Source organism: Chrysemys picta, chromosome 12, assembly GCF_011386835.1.
Source record: "Chrysemys picta bellii isolate R12L10 chromosome 12, ASM1138683v2, whole genome shotgun sequence".
In the NCBI taxonomy this organism is placed as follows: domain Eukaryota; kingdom Metazoa; phylum Chordata; order Testudines; family Emydidae; genus Chrysemys; species Chrysemys picta.
Genome location: NC_088802.1, coordinates 53,972,208 through 53,990,501, shown reverse-complemented (window position 1 = coordinate 53,990,501; position 18,294 = coordinate 53,972,208). Strand labels below are relative to the sequence as shown.

The window sequence follows — 18,294 nt, the reverse complement described above, 5'->3', positions numbered from 1 at the left end:
TGGGGAAAGAACCTGTTTCTTGAGACCCAGCCCAGTGCTCTAAACACTAGAGACTTTGGGTCAAACTTTCACAATGATTTAGCCTCCTAAGTTTCGTGTGGAGGAAGGCTTTCTGTCAGTGAGAAACCAGGAAGGAAAGGTTCTTGGGAACCACTAAACCTGAAATGGCAGATCCATACCAGCCTCCCGTGGGGCGGCAGCAGGATCTGATGGACAGGGTACTGCACTGGGGCTTGGAGACCTCTGTTCCCAGCTCTACCATGACTTGCTGCGTGACTCTTCTCTGGGCATCCCTTTCCTGTCTCACCCATTTTTCAGGGGAGCAAGAAGCCAATCATGTGTGAGACCTGCACGACCCGGGTTGTCACTAGGATAGATGTTGACATTTTCCGACCGTTCAGAATAATTGTAGGTTTGCTTTAGGAGTGTGTTTGTTGTGGCAGTTTCTTGGTAATAAAAACGGCAGCTGCTGGTTTTGCCTGGCCACTGTGTCTGGGTTGGAGAAACTGCACGGTAAATAACCCGAGTGGCACCATGTTGGGTTCTCTGGCTTGCTTTATACTGGAGGATCTAATGGGCCCTTCTGTCCTTAATATCGAAAAATGAAACAATTTTACTGGGACCTCATGCACCAGAATAATTTTCTCCAGCTGTAGAGATCTTCCTGTCCACGTCTCTCATTCACCGGGCATTGTGAACTGCACTAGCCCCTGGTGTGTTTTCACTTAACTCTAATTAGCAGCATGAGCTAATTAACATGGGCTAACATTTCCTCTGCCCTTCCTCATGCTTTTGGAATCCACTGACATGTTCTAATTAAGGGGCCCAAGCGGGGAGCAGATTGGAGTGACTCAGAGCACTCGCAGTTGGAATAAATCAAGCGCTTTGCGGAAGGTCACTGATATTTTTCAAATTGAAGAAGTTGCGTGTGTGTGTGTGTGTGTGTGTTGGTAAGGTCAGTATGTCTCTGTTGACAATAAGCATCTGAAACGGCAATATATTTCCCGGTTACCTCTATTTAGGCATGAGCGGCACTGGAAAGCTTTTGATACACTCAGCTAGGGATGGCTTTTTATCATTGCCAACTGTCAGGCAAATGCATCTCGACTTCAGAAGTAGATGGCTTGCTCGATTAGATAGATCTGTAATGCTAACAGCCTGGTGGGTGCTTACGTGGATCCTTTTCTTTTCATTGCAGTCTTCAATTTATGGACTCCTGCATGTTCTGGTCATGCTCTGTGCTTTTCATTTTGTTACCCTTTTGTGCTGACAGGACAGAGAGGAGAGCCCGTTGTCTTTCTGGTGCCAGCAAATCAGCTGATGATAAACTGTGCAAAGCTGCTGTTTGTCTGATTTGTTCTGTAGCTTCAGGCTTGCTAGGCGCTCCTCTTGATGCAGGAGGACAGATTGTGGCTTTGGCGAGCGTACGGCCTCCATGAAGACATGACAAATGAGAGTAGTGACCAACGTAATCAGGGTGAGAGTAGGACAGGATTACATGAATAGGTTCATGCAATCATTTAGACCAGTTGCGTGCACTTAATAGTTGAAGCTTTATTAATATCACCTGAATCTTCCTCATTAATTCTCACCAGATTAGGTCACTTCTTGTGGGCCATGCTGCCAAAGTGACCTTTTAGGATCAGAGGCTGACCCTGGTAGGTTTTAGGAAAAGTGTTCCTTGCTTGGGGAAGTGGAAGCCTGGGACTAGGCATGGAGGTGGCAGTGGAGAGGCATCTGAGGGGCTGACAGAGAAAGGAGCGACAGAGGGAGAGTTCTTTTTAAGGTGTGGATGGGTTTTTACCCAAGTCTTTCAGTCACTTGAATGTCCTTCCCTCCTGCAAAAACCCATGTTCTTCCGATCAATACCTTTGCTGAAAAAAAAAGTGGCAGCTGCTAAACCGTTCTGCCACTTCTGTGTATCTCATCTGAGCCCTCGTTGAGCTCCTCCATAGCAGAACAGTTCCCTCTTCTTTCCCCCCCTCCAAGTTAATTTTAATCGTTGGTGAAAGATGCAGGATCTACCTAGCGCTTCTCTTTATCCAGACACCGCCCAGCATAGATAGCAGCAGGGCAAGTTAGCCCCTTCCCAGCCAACGCCATATCTGGGGAAAGCATCTTTCTTGCCACACCTGATCAGTCCGTAGCCTCACTCTGATTCTGCTGACAAAGGTTTTGATGGTGGGCTTGCTGTGAACAGGTGTCTGCATCACTGGGAACGGACTGAAGTCATCCACTCATTTCACACCCAATTGCCTCTTGGGCACAGTCGACCTTGGTTCTCTTTCCTTCCCAATGTTGGTGTTTGGTTTTTGCGGGCAGTATACAAAGGGTTTTAGCAGTGTGTGTGTTTGTTTCTGCCCAGCTTACCGAGTGGGAGGGGCGGAGTTATTTCAAGTATATGATCCAAATCGCCCTGGCTGAGTGACCCGTCCTCTTCGTTATTTACCAGTCCCCCAAGTTTTGTGTCATCCACAAGCGTTGTCACTGATGTTTTCCTTCCAGGCATTGATGAAAATGTTAAATAGCACAGGGCCAAAAACCGATCCCTGTGGGGTCCCACTGGAAACACACCCCGTTTGCAGTGACATTTTAAGACCTATCAGTCAGTTTTTAATCCTTTTAAGGTTTACCATGTTAATTTTATAGTCTCGGTTTTTAATAACAATGTTGTGTGGTACCAAGTCGAACACCTTACAGAAGTCTAAATCTGTTATATTAACACTATTACCTATCAGCCAAATTTGTAATCTCATGAAAATATATCCGGTTAGTTTGAGAGGATCTATTTCCCATAAACCCGTGCTGATTTGCATTAAGTGCATTGCCCTCCTTTAATTCTTCATTAATCAAGTCCTGTATCAGCCGTTCCATTAGCTTGCCGGTGATCAATGTCAGGCTGACAGGCCTACAGTTATCTGGGTCATCGAACACGGCTCCTGCAGATCCCCAGTTCTCACAGGTAGATGGAGAAGTCAGAACTCTGAGTGCTTTCAACTCCCATTCCAAGTCACTATTGTTGTTAGCAAGGACTAAAAAGTGATGATGCACTCAATGAAGAGCAGATTTTCCTCCATCCGCCTGACTTTTTTTTGTTTTTTAAGCCTCTCATTAGTTTTACTCCGTTATCTCATTGTGTCTGTTCTGAAGTAACAGGTCTGGGTAAGGTCAGCTTTCACAGAACTTAAGTATTTTCCTGTTTCGTGTTTGAGTGTGTTGCACAATCACACACCCTTTTTGGGGGAAGAAATCTCTCTTTGCTTTTGAAGTCAAACACAGATGAGGTTTGGAAGGCTCTGCCACCCCCATAATAAACACCTAAAGGGTAGGGAAAGTAACAAATGCTTTTAGGTTAACCCATGCTGTGCAATTTGCATTGAAACAGGCTTCTGCTTTGCCTTTCTCTTGTTTTGCCAGGGTGATTTGAGCCCTGGTCATGGAATCTGCTCCCAGTGCCCACACAGACAACTGGGGCATTCATTGGTTCTTGTTAAATGAATGCTTCCTTTAAAAAATTAGATTGATCCTTGACCCTCTTCTTATCCTATGTTTAGTTATTGTGAATTCATATGCTTAATGTGAATTAAAATGTTTAAACCCATGAGGTTATGGAAAATATTGTGAAATAAGGAAATTAACTGCATTGTTCCAAACGTCCTGCATTGCTGATTTTTGTTCCTTTGAATGCCAGGAATTCTGCCGTCTGATTTAGAAGAGAGCAGTGTCTTACTTTCCTGAACAGTTTGTCAGCATTTGCTAATCTGGCATTTCAGGGTGTTGCATCCAATTGATTCAATTTATGGATCTTTGTCCTTTTTAGTCCATATCAGACTGTGGCACGTACATGAAGTTCCCCTCTGTGCACACCCTTCCAGTATTTCATGGAAAATGTTTACACCTCCACATGCTTTTTTCATCCGCTCATCACATATTCTGTAGCACACCTGATCCTACCGCAGCCCAGCTTAGACGGACTCCCACGGAAAATCTGGGAAATGCTGAGAGGAAGAAAAGACTTGTAACATTTTGCTAAGGAAAAGTCCTTTCTAAAAGAAGAGCGCCTCATCAGTACATCTTCTAATTGCCGGGTTAATGGAAGTGAAAGCACCCTGATTAAACTGCAATAGAACGATGATCGCAAATATGTGATTAGCATTAATAACATCGGTCAGAATATATTATGCAAACGAGGGGATAATCGTTTAATTATTCATCTTCAACCTTTATATTTTTTTAAAGTCACCTCACTCATCAAGTTTCTCATTGCTAGCTCTGGTGTATGTTAGTTTATATTGCTGCGCTCTGAATCAAAGCGCCAAAGCCACGTTGCCACTCTCCTGTCTCAGGCAGAACGAAGACACTGATGTCCCATGCTTTGAACAGCGATCCCTTTCTTGACACTTTATGTTCCTCCAGCCTCTGCTTTGCGAGTACATTGCCATCCGTTTTGTCTCTAGGGTTAAACCCTTTAATGAATCCAGAACCTGAAAACTGTAGGAAGAGAAGTAGCAATTTCCTGGGAAACAAGTAGCGCTGAAAGGAGCTGTAATATACAATGTCTGATGATCTCTGTTCCAAGGGGAGACGTACTGAAATCTAACACATTCTCCAGTCTTTCCTCCCCTCTCCTCTATAGGGTTTCTGCGACCTTTTCCAAGCTGGATATTTTATTGTTGCTAAATTCTGTGACAAGCAGAAAGTTGGATTTAAACAGCATATATATATATATAATGGTGGAGTTGTGCCAATGAGACCTACTGAAATGTAGTTCTTTACTGCCACATATAGTCTTCTAGTTGAGTGTGTCGAGGTCAGTAGTGACACCTAGTGGCCTGTCAGGTTAACCTCCGCTGTGAATTTCCTATATACGTTTGATGGTGTGCCCGTGTCTCTTGGGGTGTCTTTTGAATCACAATTTTGCTGTCTCACTGGGACTTATTTCCCCGGCCTATGGTATTGCAAGTTCCTACTGTCTATGGGAGAGTCCATTTGGACTTACTGCAAATCCAACACTGACCTGGAAACATGATATTGTCTCTGACTGGTTCAATGAATTTCCTCCTTGGACAATGTCTTTGGGTAGGAACCCCATTCCTGGCCCAGGACCCCGTTGTGTTTGTACAGCACCTACACATGTATTTTGTTTTTATATGGGCACATTGTCTCCTCCCCACACCTATGTACATTTTGAAAAATAGAAAGCTGTATCATCAAAATATTCTCAACGATGTTAAAGGTCTGATCGTACTCTGGAAATGATTCAATAAAATTACATTGTATGGGTCCTTATTTATTCTTTCCCTCAATTCCAAGGAAATATGCTCAGTTTTGAGTTAGTTTTCTCTCTCTAATTGTCAGTGCTGCAAACTCAGGCCTCAATTGAGAAAAGCCTCCTTTTTCAGAAATGCACTTAAATACGTGCTTATCTTCTGTTGCAGTCAATGGGCATCAGCAGATGCTTAAAGTTAAGCATGTGTTTGGTTTTTTTTGTGCTCTCCTGAATGGGGCCCCAGATCTGAGGCCCCAATCCATCAAAACATGAACCTTAAAGTGCTCACATGCTTTGCAGAATCAGGGCCTGGGAATCCAACTTGAATGTTTTCTGCCTGCATTCCTGATGTGCAGGGCAAGGTTCCACATGCAGTTTTGACTGTGCATGAGCCAGAATACAATCCAGTTCACTCTTCTGTAGTTGTATTGGCTCAACAGCGCTGACGGCAGCACACGTTTTGTCAGCAGAGTAAGGTACTGTATGTTTAGATGGTTTTCTCACTGTAACTACACTTGAATTATGGTTTTTTTTTTTTCTTAAAAATAGGTGGCATTTGGAGTTTGTTTTGAAACCTGATGTGTATATATACATGAGTGTGTGGGCATGAAATTAACATCTCTGTGTTTTTTAAAATCCTGTTCCCTGCAGCTTTTTCACTGCCAGATCCATCCCTGTATATTGAGTGCAGCCAATGCAGAAGCTTCTGTGAAATGCATGAGGTTTGCAGATGAAGGATGGAGTCAAAATTCCAGTTCTTGCAAATCCACAAAGTCTTAAAACTGCCACTTTGTGGAACCGGCCCTATGAAACCTGACAGTTTGGTGAAACCTGCCTGGGTTAGTTTTTAACTACATAAAGTTTTTAACTCAGGCCCAGTTTGTGGAAAGACATGTTGAAGGTCATCAGGCTTCTCAGTGAGCTTGGTTCTGTCTTCTTGATTTGCAGCGAAACCCTGCAAAGCTTGATGGCTTCCCTTTGAGTTGGTTTGAATCCAAAACTCGAGGAGGTGTGAACCAAATCCAAAAGCAACTTTTGCATGAAACCCTGAGAATCAAACACACTGAGCAGTGCCCAGATCTGCCTTTAAAACCTGTGCTGATTCCGAAGTTGTCTTTGCGCATTGGGTAGGGGGGCAATGTAGAGAGAGGAAGACGCCCACTCTCAGATGGAAACAATGTTAAATTTCCCTCTAATCCATTTCAGGGCATCAGTGAACCTCCCCACGCCGCCTTGTCTAGGAGCTACGATCCGAGAGCGGTGAAAGAGAAGTATGACCCCGAGCCGACTTATCACCAGGACTACGGGAATGAGCTCTCCATCCGGATAGGTAGAACTGGGCTTCATTCAGGCAAGCATCCTGTCATATACCAACAGCAGAGTTAGAACTCTATTAAATTGGCTCATAGACTATAATATAGATATGCTCGAAATTTAATCCACTTCGGTGCGCACACATGCTTTCTCCCTCTCTCTTTCTTGGTGCAGGCTGGCATCTGGCCCAAGAATCAGTGCTTCTGTTTCTCCTTCAGTTCTCAAAACCACTTGCATGAATTATTAATAATTAGACATCTAATTTGACAGTGAAATGAAATTCACTTATCTTGAGATAATAGTTTTTCAGCTGGGAAGGAGTGGGTGGCTGGGTCACGTTTGCCTCCCCATGCTGAATTGTATGCACCCATGACCCTGGTCATGGCTTGCTGTAATTATGGGCCATGACTGATGGTCACTTTGTGGCTCCTTATTTTGGAGGATAATAGAAGTGGTAGCTGTTAGAACGTGGAATAAAAATGTCCTGTCTTGGGGAATATTTATTTGTTTCTTTTTAACAGTTTTTTAAAAACCAGTGGGAACTTCTGATCTAATTTTGTAATCGGAAAGCATGTTAAAGCTTCCCACTTTTAGGTGAGCGTGTTCAGTGTTTATACGGCCCTGTAACGAAGATCAAGTGTTGCTCCCATATCCTATCTGATGCATCTTCTACAGGGGGTCTAGATCCTTCCCTCGTGGGAAGACTAACTTGATCTAATCGGATTTTCCTTCTCTAGCGACTGAGAGTCTGCACAGGGCAGAAAAATGTAGTTTGATAAATGACTAGTGAAAAATAGTCTCACTGCTTTGGTATTTTTCTTGAGTTTAAGTGTATCTGGTACACTAGACGCTACCCCAATTTCTCCCCTCCCAAGTATGGAGATGGGAGCACATCAAATAAAGAAGTGAGTCTTTCTGCCAAAATTGCATTAGCTCCTCAGGCGGGGTTTTATTCTTTATTATATAATTGCATTCTTTATGTAAAACTGTTCTGAACCAGAGTGCTTTTAACTTTTTAAAATTTTAGACGGGTTTTGAAAGGAGCCTAAGAGGGTTAGGTGTCCAGTTACCAGGGGATTTAGATGCGTCATGTCTTTAAGCTCCTTTAACAAGTCCAGACTGATAGCCCAGTTGATAATTCTATTACTTTGGAGCATTGAGCATGCTGGCAATTTTATGTCCTAAATGTAATTTAATTTCACTCTTAAAATAATCATGCATCTTTCTGTAAGTTCAGAGCTACTCTGTTTTGTACATGCATCTGCTCTTGGTTGTAAATGAAAACCATGGAAGTCGTTTTGAGAACAGACACTTTCCATTATGCACTGTTGGTTTGCTCTCTCTGGGGAAACTTTTTAAAAACGACAACAAATCAATACCCTTTTATTCTCTTCCGTGATATTTTTCTTCTTAGTTTTTTGCTTGTTGGGATGAACTTGCTATTTTCACAAGACCGTGTGATTGCCAAGAAGACCGATGGCAAATAGAGACAGACAGCAACTTGTTAATTAGCAGCCTTCACTAAGCCCATCAAGAACTTACCAGCTGTGTTCTTGTGAAATTTCTCAGGGCACATAATGGGTATTTTATTAATGTAAATGGTGGTACTTGCTAATGTCAATTTTGACATTAGTCACTGTTGAATTATTAATTTAACTTTAAAAATCCCAAACAAGTAAGCTTAAAAAAACCCAGCCCCTCTTGCATTATTCTGCAATTGACTTAAAAGGTGGAAGGTGGTAGTGATGAGTGGAGTGGAGAGACTGATATTGACTTGATTGAAGGGGCATGAAAGTGCAAGTCTCTCCAATCCTGTGTAACCAGGGCCCCGATCCTGCAAAGAGGTGCAGAGACTTAACTTTACTGCCATGAGCATAAGTGTTCACAGGATCAGGGTCCTAATTACTGCTCAGTCATGCTTAGCCGACATGAATCTTCAAGTCAATGAATCCACTCAGTAAATGGGAAGATTCACCCCAGAGCTTCATAAAAGATGGGTGGGGTGGAGGAGGAGTCCAGTGAGCAGTAAGACCTTGTGCTTTTCAATAAGTTGGGGAGGCTGCTCCATTTCCTTCTATGTCTGTCTGTTGCCTTCGTGCCCCCTTGTCTGCATGTTGTTCCCACTGGATGAAAGAGTGGCTGGAACGGGAGTGGATACCATCTGGGCTGACCTCTAGTGAGCGCTCTGCAAACATGTGATCTGGGTTTTACTTTCCCCCCAAGTATTGAACATCATCTTTCTCTTCGTGCTGACAGTGCTTTGACCTTCCATCTTCAGGTATTAGCTGAAGCAGTTCTAAGGTCGGCGGGTAGTACCCAATCGGCGGGTAGTAATCGATCTATCGGGGATCAATTTATCGCGTCTCATCTAGACGCGATAAATTGATCCCTGAACACGCTCCCCGTTGACTCCGGAACTCCACCGGGGCAAGAGACGGAAGCAGAGTCGACGGGGGAGCCGTGGCCATCGATCTCGCGCCGTGAGGTAAGTCGATCTAAGTTACGTCGACTTCAGCTACGCTATTCTCGTAGCTGAAGTTACGTATCTTAGATCGATCCCCCCCCCAATGTAGACCAGCCCCTAGAAACCAGTTTTATAAGCTTCTGCCCATGGGAAAAGAGCAGTGTTCATTTTTATGAGTGCAGTTGCAGAGGTCTATACAAAAAATGTATCCGTTACTTAAAGCAGTGTTGAAAATACACATGCTTCCTTTGGAGCAATTTTGCCTGTACTCCGTCTCAAGCAGACGTGTAAAGTGAAGTTTTGTGAAATGCACATCTCTAGTCTCGGAGTGTTAATGCAATGGGGGTTATGCATGCAGGCTTGATAACTGTTATCAACGTATTAAAGTCAAGGCCAGATTCAGTCTCCAGACATGAGACCGGTGTAATTGCCTCTCCCCTCCCATCGCCAGATGCACAGTCATGCTGCAGAGGCTGTGTTAATGTTGGTCTGTATTCCTTGACACCATGAGAAGCGCTCCCCTAAATGGTAAAATCCAGCCATGTGCAGAGGGGCCATGCACCACTTATGGCCTGTGTAAGCCCTCCGCATGGGTGTGCATTTCACCCACAGTGATTAGACTCTGGCCCAGCAGGAATTGGGTGCACAGGGTCAGTTCAGCTTGTGTATGCGCCAAAATGCATTGCACCCTAAGTCCGGCCCTGGAATGTCCCTCCTCTGGCCTGGTTGCAGAGGAGGTTGTGGAGATGCACCTGTGTGGATTAGGAGGAAGGGCAGAATCAGAGCTGGTACTCTGGTGGCAAGGGCCTGCTTCTGAGTGTGGAACACAATGCAGGCTGATTCCTATTTTAAATTTGCCATTTGCTTGCAAAGAGTGTCCTCGCCTCTAATATATTCTATTTACTATTGCACTTTCCCTAGGATCCGCTGTTATGCCTAAAATCAAAGAATTGTTAGATTTGCCGTTCTGGAAATGACGTGCCCATAGGCTCTGATCTTCAGATTGCCTAATACCAGCCCACTTGTTCACTTTTTGGTTCCCACTGCTGGCCAGGCAGCTACTGGTGAACCATGAGCCCTTGCGGATTTCCAAGGGTGATGCCTCTTTGGGGCTTCAGCAGCTTCCTTAATTGACTGGTTTGTGGCATGAATCAGATGGTCCTAAACAGAAAGTTCTTGCCCAGATTTTTAGCCTGATGCTCGGTGCTTGAAACCTTTCTAGGTTAGTTCTCTTAATTGATTGTCTCGGTGTAGAAATCTTCTTTCGAGGCCATGGAAGTGTCCAGGTCATTGAAGGGAAATACCCTTCCCTGTGCAAGGTCTTCGGAGAACAGAAAATAGCAGCCGGAGCCCCTTGGCGGCGGGGTTGCCTGCGGTTACAGAGGACCCTGTACTCTGAGAATGCTTCACAGAAGAGAAATGAAAGCCCTGAGGTGCTTGTTTGATTTCTGTCCCTCCAGGGTGGTTGAATTCAGCTAAGTTCTCCTCGTTTTCCAGTCTGAGCAGCCACCAGACTCTGCTCGGTTTAGAGGTTGTGTTTCAGATCCTCCCACCTCTGAATATCTTCGTCCCGGTGGCCCTTTTCAGTCTGCTTCAAACCTCCTGAGTGAGGCTTTTCTCATTAGTTAGTGCACCTTGGCCCGTTCCTTCCTTTTCAGCAGCAGCCCCTGTCTCGGATTGTGCTTTACTTGCTCTCGTTTTTGTCCTGAGTGACTTGATTCCCCCCCCCCGAGTTGTTGGGCTCATTGTTTGAATGTCGATTCTATCATTTTAGTAACCCATATATGTGCAGTGGGAGCTCTTAGGAAACAACAAAACAGATCAAGTCTATTCCGGCAGCAGACTACTTTGCTGGTGTCTGTCTTCTCCAGGCGTTTCCCTATAAAAGAACAAGCTATGTTAGCACGCATTGACTTTGCAGCCCTCTTTTAATTGGCTCGTATATTCTACCTTCCCTGCGAATACCCAGAGTCTGCACAGATGATTGTCAGGAACGCAAGGAACGTCAACGTGGACTGGTGCCTAGGGACATCTCTGCAAAAACATGGAGACTGGCAGTGGAAATCCCCTCTATTTGAGGGCTTGTGTAGCGTCAGCTCAGCTGAGTTTGACATCAGGGTCAGGGTTCAGTAGGTGGATAGGCTGTAGTTTCAGGATGCATAGGTATCCTGAGGCCAGAATTTGACCCCTTACATCACAGCTACATTTAGGCTTTGCTCCTGTTTAGGTCTCAAGAAGGATTTGCAGACAGCAGTGTGTCTAGAAACTTGAGCCATGAATCCTGGTTATCGAAACTATATATTAACAGTACGGGGATAATTGTTCCCAGCGGTTCTCCAGCGCAGAATGATTCATGTTGCTCCAAATTAGACAGACGAGAGTAGGAGGGTGATGCTACTCCCCAGCCAATCTCTTAGTCTTTCTTCCTCCTGCTTCAATTATTCCTGCTATAGCATTGTAGGTGAAGCATCCGTTATATCAAACAAAATGCTTTCTGGCTGGTTCCAGTTGCACTGCAACAAAGGCTCTTACACCGAAGTCCCTGGAGGGTCCAGAATTAGATGTTGAATATAGTTTCGGCATTGGGAGCCCAGAGTGTTCCCCTGCCTTCAGAGAGGCACTGTCTGCTGGTGGGAACGTGAATCAGCCTGGTGCGTGCGGAAACCGTGTCTTTGCAAATCAGGAGTCGTCATTCTGCAGGCTGAAGCGGCTGCTTGAATGGAGCTGATTTGGGGGTGTGTGTGTGTGTGTATACACGCACGCACCCATGCCTGCACAGAGTTCTCCCAGGGGAAGTCAGTGAGGAGTTGCAGAAGTGAACTAGGCCAGTAACTAGAAGGACTATGAAGTGCCTCAGATGCCACCTTGCAGGTGGGATTCACCGCACAGATCGCTAACGTTCCTCCTCCGTAGAGTGGACTGAAGTGAACATAGTGACTCCTACAGAAGCTGCACTGTGAGGTGGCTTCTCGCTAGGGATTCCCTCATTTCAAGTGAGTCAGTGGAAGGGCGCGAGAGGTATCGTGCTTGGGCTCTGCGCACAACTCTCTAGTGATCCACACAGAGTCATGAGATCGAGGAACAGCGGAAGGGAACTTTCCTGACTCCTAAAGCCTGGCTTCTCTGTGGTCCTGGCCCACGCAGTGAGGCCCCCATTCTGCACAATACTTAAGCACGTGCCAGACTTCAAACACGTGAATAAGGATCTGGCGGTTATGGCGGATCAACTGCAGAGCTACACAGCACCTTTCATCTGAGCATTTCAGAGCATGTTACAAATGGAGAAACTGAGTCAGAGTGCAGTGAAGTCATTTGCCAGGGGTTGCTTAGGGAGTGAGTAATGCAGCTGGGATTAGAACCTAGATCTCCTGACCCAGGGTCTTAGGCTCTGAATGACACAGTGAATATAATCTAGGTGTGTTGTCCTTATGACGGACTGTGCACTGTTCTACCTGTTAAGCAGTTTCTCTTCTTTCTTGCCATTTCTCTATTGGTGACTTTTATAGCCACCTTCGAAAACTGATGATCACATGCCAGGCTGTCGTGCTAGTTGGTTTTGTTGAGGTTTGCTGATACCAGCTCCAACCCTTGGTCTTCCACTTGGTCGTTTTTTATCCACGCTCATTGCAAGAGCCATCCTACCAACACGGCTCTTGGGTCTCTGCTGGCTGTGCCCACACTAATGCAGCCTGGCCTTCCTCAACTTGTCTTCAGCTGACAAAACCTGCCTTAGGTCCCTTACAACCTCATTTCATTTCCTCTCGTGGAGTGTCCAACCGTGCGACCACCTCAACATCTTCATTTCCGTGGCGGTGAGCGCACTGATTTCTCTTCCAGTGGTTCCAGGTCTTGGTTCGGTACATGAGGATGGATCGAATCACACTTGGATGCACTCTCTCTTTTACCTTTAGTGGCATCTTTCTGGGGTCCGCTCCTGCCATTTGCACCAAGCAGCTTTAGTGCGTTGCCTGGTGTCAGTCCGGAGGGCTCCACATTAAGCACTTTCCAAGTCTGGATTGGACCTCGGTCACGCTTTCCCCTCGCCGGCAGTGGTTTCAGCGGTCGCTGCTTTTACCTTCCACCCCTCAGAAAGAAAACCCCTTTCAGTCAGAACCTGTGCAGCAGACAGTACAAGAGAGCCCCTTGCCTCGTTAACCTAATGCCCCTTTTACAGCTTTGAAGATATTGGGCAAAACTCTACAAGTAACATGGGGATGAAAGAGGGGAAGAAATGGAGGGAAAGGAGCTAGTGAGATAAAAAGAGGAATGAGATAAGGGGACCCCTTAAACCAGCTGAGAGATGGGGTGAGCTGAATTCTGGGATGCACATTTTTGCCCCAAGTGGCAATAGAACTATAATTCACAGGGAACGAACGTCTCCAGTATGTTACCTGGCTGCGTCCTAATCATGAAATCCTTCCTCTAAATTGACCCCCTTCTCTCCTGTCTCTTCTGAAAGCCCGGCTTGTCGTCTGCCTCACAACATCCATTAACTCCAGCAGAAGCAAGTGAGGATTGTTAGTCTTTTCTGTGCATCTGCGACTTGAGTCAATAGAGCGTGTACGTCCCTGCCTTTCAGTGGTGACTTCTGAAATACTTTATTATATTCTTGCTTTTCAAAGCCCTTCTTGGTCCTGGGAGAAGTGCATCTGTAATGGTTAATGGAAGACTCCCGTCCATGTTTTGAGCTAGACTAAGACACATTCAGAAAGGACACAATGACCGTACTGAGCGGTGCCTCTCACTCTTTTCTAGTGACGCTTTGACATGACCTAACACACAATCCTTCCGACAGGAGCCCTTACTTCTTTCTGTGAAAAACTTTAAGGCAACTCGTAGTGATGAGTTGTAGTAACTCAGCTAACCAGACCTTTGCTGAAGGTGATGAATGCACTGCGTTTAGATGGCAGAGCCAGTGGACTTAATCTGGATTTACTCCAGTATCAAGAAGAGCAGCATTTATCCCAATTTTTTGTTGTTGCAAGTTTTACAATTGCTGTCAGTTTCCTGGGTGATCCTACAAAACCAAACCAGGTTCCCCTTATATTTTTTCCCCTCTCTTTGATTGGAGAGGAGGGCAAATGCTCCTGTTGCAACAGCCCTCTGTTGGTGCACGCCTCCTGATTGCAGTGTAGACACACCCTTTGTTGTAATGTGTCTCTGCCGGTGACTTGGGAGCTGGAAGAGAGTCCCTTGCAGAGTTCATGATGTCTGAAGTGATGAGGGTGGAAGTTTGCAAAAGCTCACCACGTAAACGCTCTTCTTTCCTTGCTCCACGTATGTGCAAGATGATGGAGTGTTGGAGGAGGGGACAACCTTTGCAGCGGTGAAAGATTGTTTGATTCATTGCCATGATTTTCAGTCGGCACTGGGCATATGTGAATGAAATATTCATGAAGGGGTTACAGCTTACATAATGGATGGGCTCCTTATGCAAAATGTAACATTTACTAGTTGGGAAGGTCCCATTACATTCGTAATCATGTTGACAGATTCGCACCACACTTGGTACGCTACTGAGCTTGGAAAAATGCCACTTACAGCACCCATTGAGGCTAGCTATTAAAATCCAAATGAATCAAAGATGAGTGCCTCTGGTTAGATTAGTATCGATTTAAGAAAACTCTAATGCCACATAGCCATTTAAATGGCTAGTGATCTATAGCACCTTGTTTTTAAATCATGTTTAGCCTTTAAATTTCTATTGAAGAAGGAAAACGTACATGCATGCTAAGCGCCTCGGTAATACATACCCTGGACCAAATTCTGCTGCTACACCAATGCAGATCTAGAGTAATTCATTGACTTCAGTAGAGAGAGTCACTCTGGATTTACTTGGTAGCTTGTGTAAGATGAGCTTATTGCATGCACCATTGCTCCCTGCAACTCTCCACTTCCCCCACAAGCTAGCTGGGTGCCACCGTCCCGTCCTCTTCTATTTCAGGGACTCCTCGCAGCTCCCCCCATTCTCCCATAATCTCCCTGATGCCAGTGGCTCTGTGTGCCAGAATTGCTCCCCATTCTCCCCTCCCCCATGCCAAGGGCTGTGCGCACACACCCAGATCCTCCTTTCTCTCCTTCCTTCTCCCCCATTATTTTCTCTCTCTCTCTTTTTTTTTTTTTTGCCAGAGTTGTCACTCGGTTTCAATGTGTTAAATTCTATTGGGAGGATGAACAGGGGTATAATGCTGGAAGGTGTTAATGGGTGCCATCAAGAGATGACAGCAGCTCCATATATTCCCCGTTCCCCCTCCCTCCGCCCGGTTTCCACCTCCCCAGATCAATAGAGTTCTGGCTCTAGGTGCCTACAACATTCCTGGACACTTTGGAACCAATAGGATGTGGCGTTCAAAAATTACTCCGTTACGCAGACAGCCAGACAGACACATGCCATTGAGTCTCATGTAAGGCCTCGCAAACTCAGCCCATTAAGATTCCCGGCAGATCTCTCCCAGCCAAATAGAAACTCAGTTTTAGGAAAACTTCAGACTGTGTTCTGCCTGCGTATATATCCTCTATTGCTGTTCTCTGGTCTATTGCTAAGGGAATTTGAGAATAGGAGCTTTCTTGCTTAGTTCATCTGTTTCCTGATGCTCAATCCCCACTTGACATCAGGAGCCGAAGACCCTGTTTTCATAAATGTCACGTTTTAAATGATTATTTCTAGGAAGAGCAAGCCGTGGCAGAACTTTCTGACACATCAGCACAATGACTTCTCAGCTAGCTGTTTTTCAGCACTCCCCTCCCTCCCCAAGCGGGTGCTAGGGGGTGAGAGAATCCATGTGCCATTTGTCAGGAAAGAGAGGTTTTTAGCTGGGAATAGAAAAAGCTGCATCGGGCGCCGGGTATTTTCTCGCTTCAAAACAAGGCAGGGATAAATCCGATGTCTTTGCCCTTCCTTTCCATTTCTCAGGAAAACAGCATCCTCGGCTGGGTGTGAGCGATTTGCTGATGCGTAGAGCTGCTCTATTTGCCCACGGAGTTGCTGTCTTGTCCACCTCATCGCTTTAAAGAGCCCTTGGGATGCGAAAGATGCTGCATAGATTATTTTAAAAAAATCCAACTCTTTCCAAATTAATGCATGTGAAATCGCCTCTTGGCACCTTTTAATATTGTGTCCTGCCGTTCCGTGCAAGTATCGCCTTTCATGGCCTTCCTGTCAACACATCCTTATTTTCTGGGCTTTTGCCAGTGCTCTCCAGGATGAAATGTGTCCTACAAGTTCTTAGCTCAGCAGCGGGTTTTTTTTTCTGTCTTTTTTTTTTTTTGTTTAAATCTTTTCAACTGTTTTAAGTTACAGGAACTCCTATAAAGCAACAATACTATTGTGCCTTTGGTGCAGAACAGGACATTTGGGTGTTTTATTCTATGGAGCGAGGCCGGGCGAATTGCTACCACCTTTCCTGAGATGTGGCTGGGGTGGGAAGCAGTGAAGAGAGCACAAAATAAGTTTGCTCGGGCGTGAGGTTTAATACAATGTCCAGTTAGTGTGGCTGGGGGACTCCCGGTCTGCAGAAGTTATCCTGGGCTCTTTAATGCCCATCAGTCAGCCGGAGGTTGTGTCCCCGATGGATCCCTCCCACAGTGTGCGCGCCAGGCTGGGGAGCTGGCTTGGGCGCTATCAGGAACTACAGAGGCTCTGCCTCTTTTTGTAGCAGCTTCTCCCGTTAGCCCAGGGAAGCTGGCACAGCCCAGGGTTAGCAGTTCCGGGATGTTGCTTTAGGGTTTGTCTCTCCGTCTCCTAGAATCCAGTCATGTCTCTTGGCTCTGTGTGGGAGGTGCTGGCCGTTGGCAAGTATGGGGATGTCTGCGCTGCAGTCACGGGGTCTGGTTGCAGCTCATGTGGACGTACTCGAGGTAGCTTTAATCTAGCTGGCTCAGCTACCAGAGCTGCGAAGCTGGGCCGTACGGGCATCGGCGTAGGCTGTGCAAGCTCGCCTAGAACCCTGGGTAGTTACCTGGGGGGTTAGCCGGGGCTGCCGCGGCTTCGCTTCTGTGGTATCTGAGCTAGCTAGAAGAGAGCTAGCGTGGACGTGTCTGGTGGCACGGTGATCGCACCCCAGGATTGCAGTGTAGACAGGCTGGGGTGAGATCAGGTGAATTCTCATAGCTCCTACGGGATGTCTCCTTTGAAACGAGTGGGGGATTTGACCAGCTCTCTCTCTGTGGCCCTGTGCAGTTCTCCAGCGCCATGATGTATTCACAGCCGTGTGAGTGATAAAGGCAGCCCCAGCTTTGAAAGATCCCACCCCCAACCCCTCTCCCCAGCCCCTCAATCTGTTTGCACAGCATGTGGTTCTCTACGGAGAGTCAGCCGCCTCGCCAGTGAGAAATGAATGTCGCGTCCCTCACAGCGTGGCTATTGGGCTCTGCACCACTTTTGAGTTAGCCAAGATTAATTAGTCTGAGGCTAATTAAACTCAGTTGGGACCCGTGCAATGAATTCAGGTCTGCTCACAAGTGTGGAAGGTACGGAGATGTTGACTGTGGTGTATGTCTCTCTTAAACAGTGGAGTCAGTTCCCAAATTGCATTTGCTAGCTCTTGGCAATATTTTCCACTGACTTAATTTCCTAGCTTCACCTGGCAAACTATTATTAGGGCTCTAAATTCTATTTATATGCCATGTTCCACAGCTACTTAAATTAAGAGCCCACTGGATAGCTCATTTCCCATCCCTCCATTTCTCTTATAATGTACTCTGCTGGACTCCTTGTTCATTACTGGGATCGTTATGCAATGTGTCGCTCAGCAGTTTGTCTCCGTAGCCTAGAAGTGTTTTAGCAAGAAAGTTGAAGTCTGGTAGAGGATCAAGCTGGATTGTAATCTCCCCACCACACCCCTAGTAGGGTTGATCACGTGGCGTGACGTGACTTTCTGTACGTTGTGACAGACCCAGACCAGTGGGGTACAGTAGTCTGGTAGAGGGCAAATATACTGGTCACTGGATGAGTAGTTTTCTGTTCCCTGAGTGACCAGAGCAGGGGCTGCACTAGAGTAATCAGGAACCTGCTAGAACCAGGTAAGGCAGGCAGGCTAATTAGGACACCTGGAGCCAATTAAGAAGCTGCTAGAATCAATTAAGGCAGGCTAATCAGGGCCCCTGGGTTTTAAAAAGGAGCTCACTTCAGTTTGTGGTGCGAGTGTGAGGAGCTGGGAGCAAGAGGCGCAAGGAGCTGAGAGTGAGAGGGTGTGCTGCTGGAGGACTGAGGAGCACAAGCGTTATCAGACACCAGGAGGAAGGTCCT

General features: G+C 46.0%; 1 protein-coding gene across 8 annotated transcripts in view; it reads left to right on the top strand.

The window, feature by feature from the left end:
- Window positions 1–18,294, top strand: part of SLC39A11 (solute carrier family 39 member 11) — a 255,077-nt gene that overhangs the window by 70,058 nt on the left and 166,725 nt on the right. For 5 of the 8 annotated variants that reach the window (XM_065563740.1, XM_005282967.4, XM_065563737.1 and 2 more), the window contains one exon: window positions 6,476–6,620. In XM_065563740.1, the coding sequence (XP_065419812.1) occupies window positions 6,476–6,620 (145 nt within the window). Of the gene's footprint in view, window positions 1–5,925; window positions 6,109–6,475; window positions 6,621–18,294 lie in introns of those variants that run through there. The other 3 variants (XM_065563741.1, XM_024104632.3, XM_065563742.1) reach the window with 2 other exon arrangements.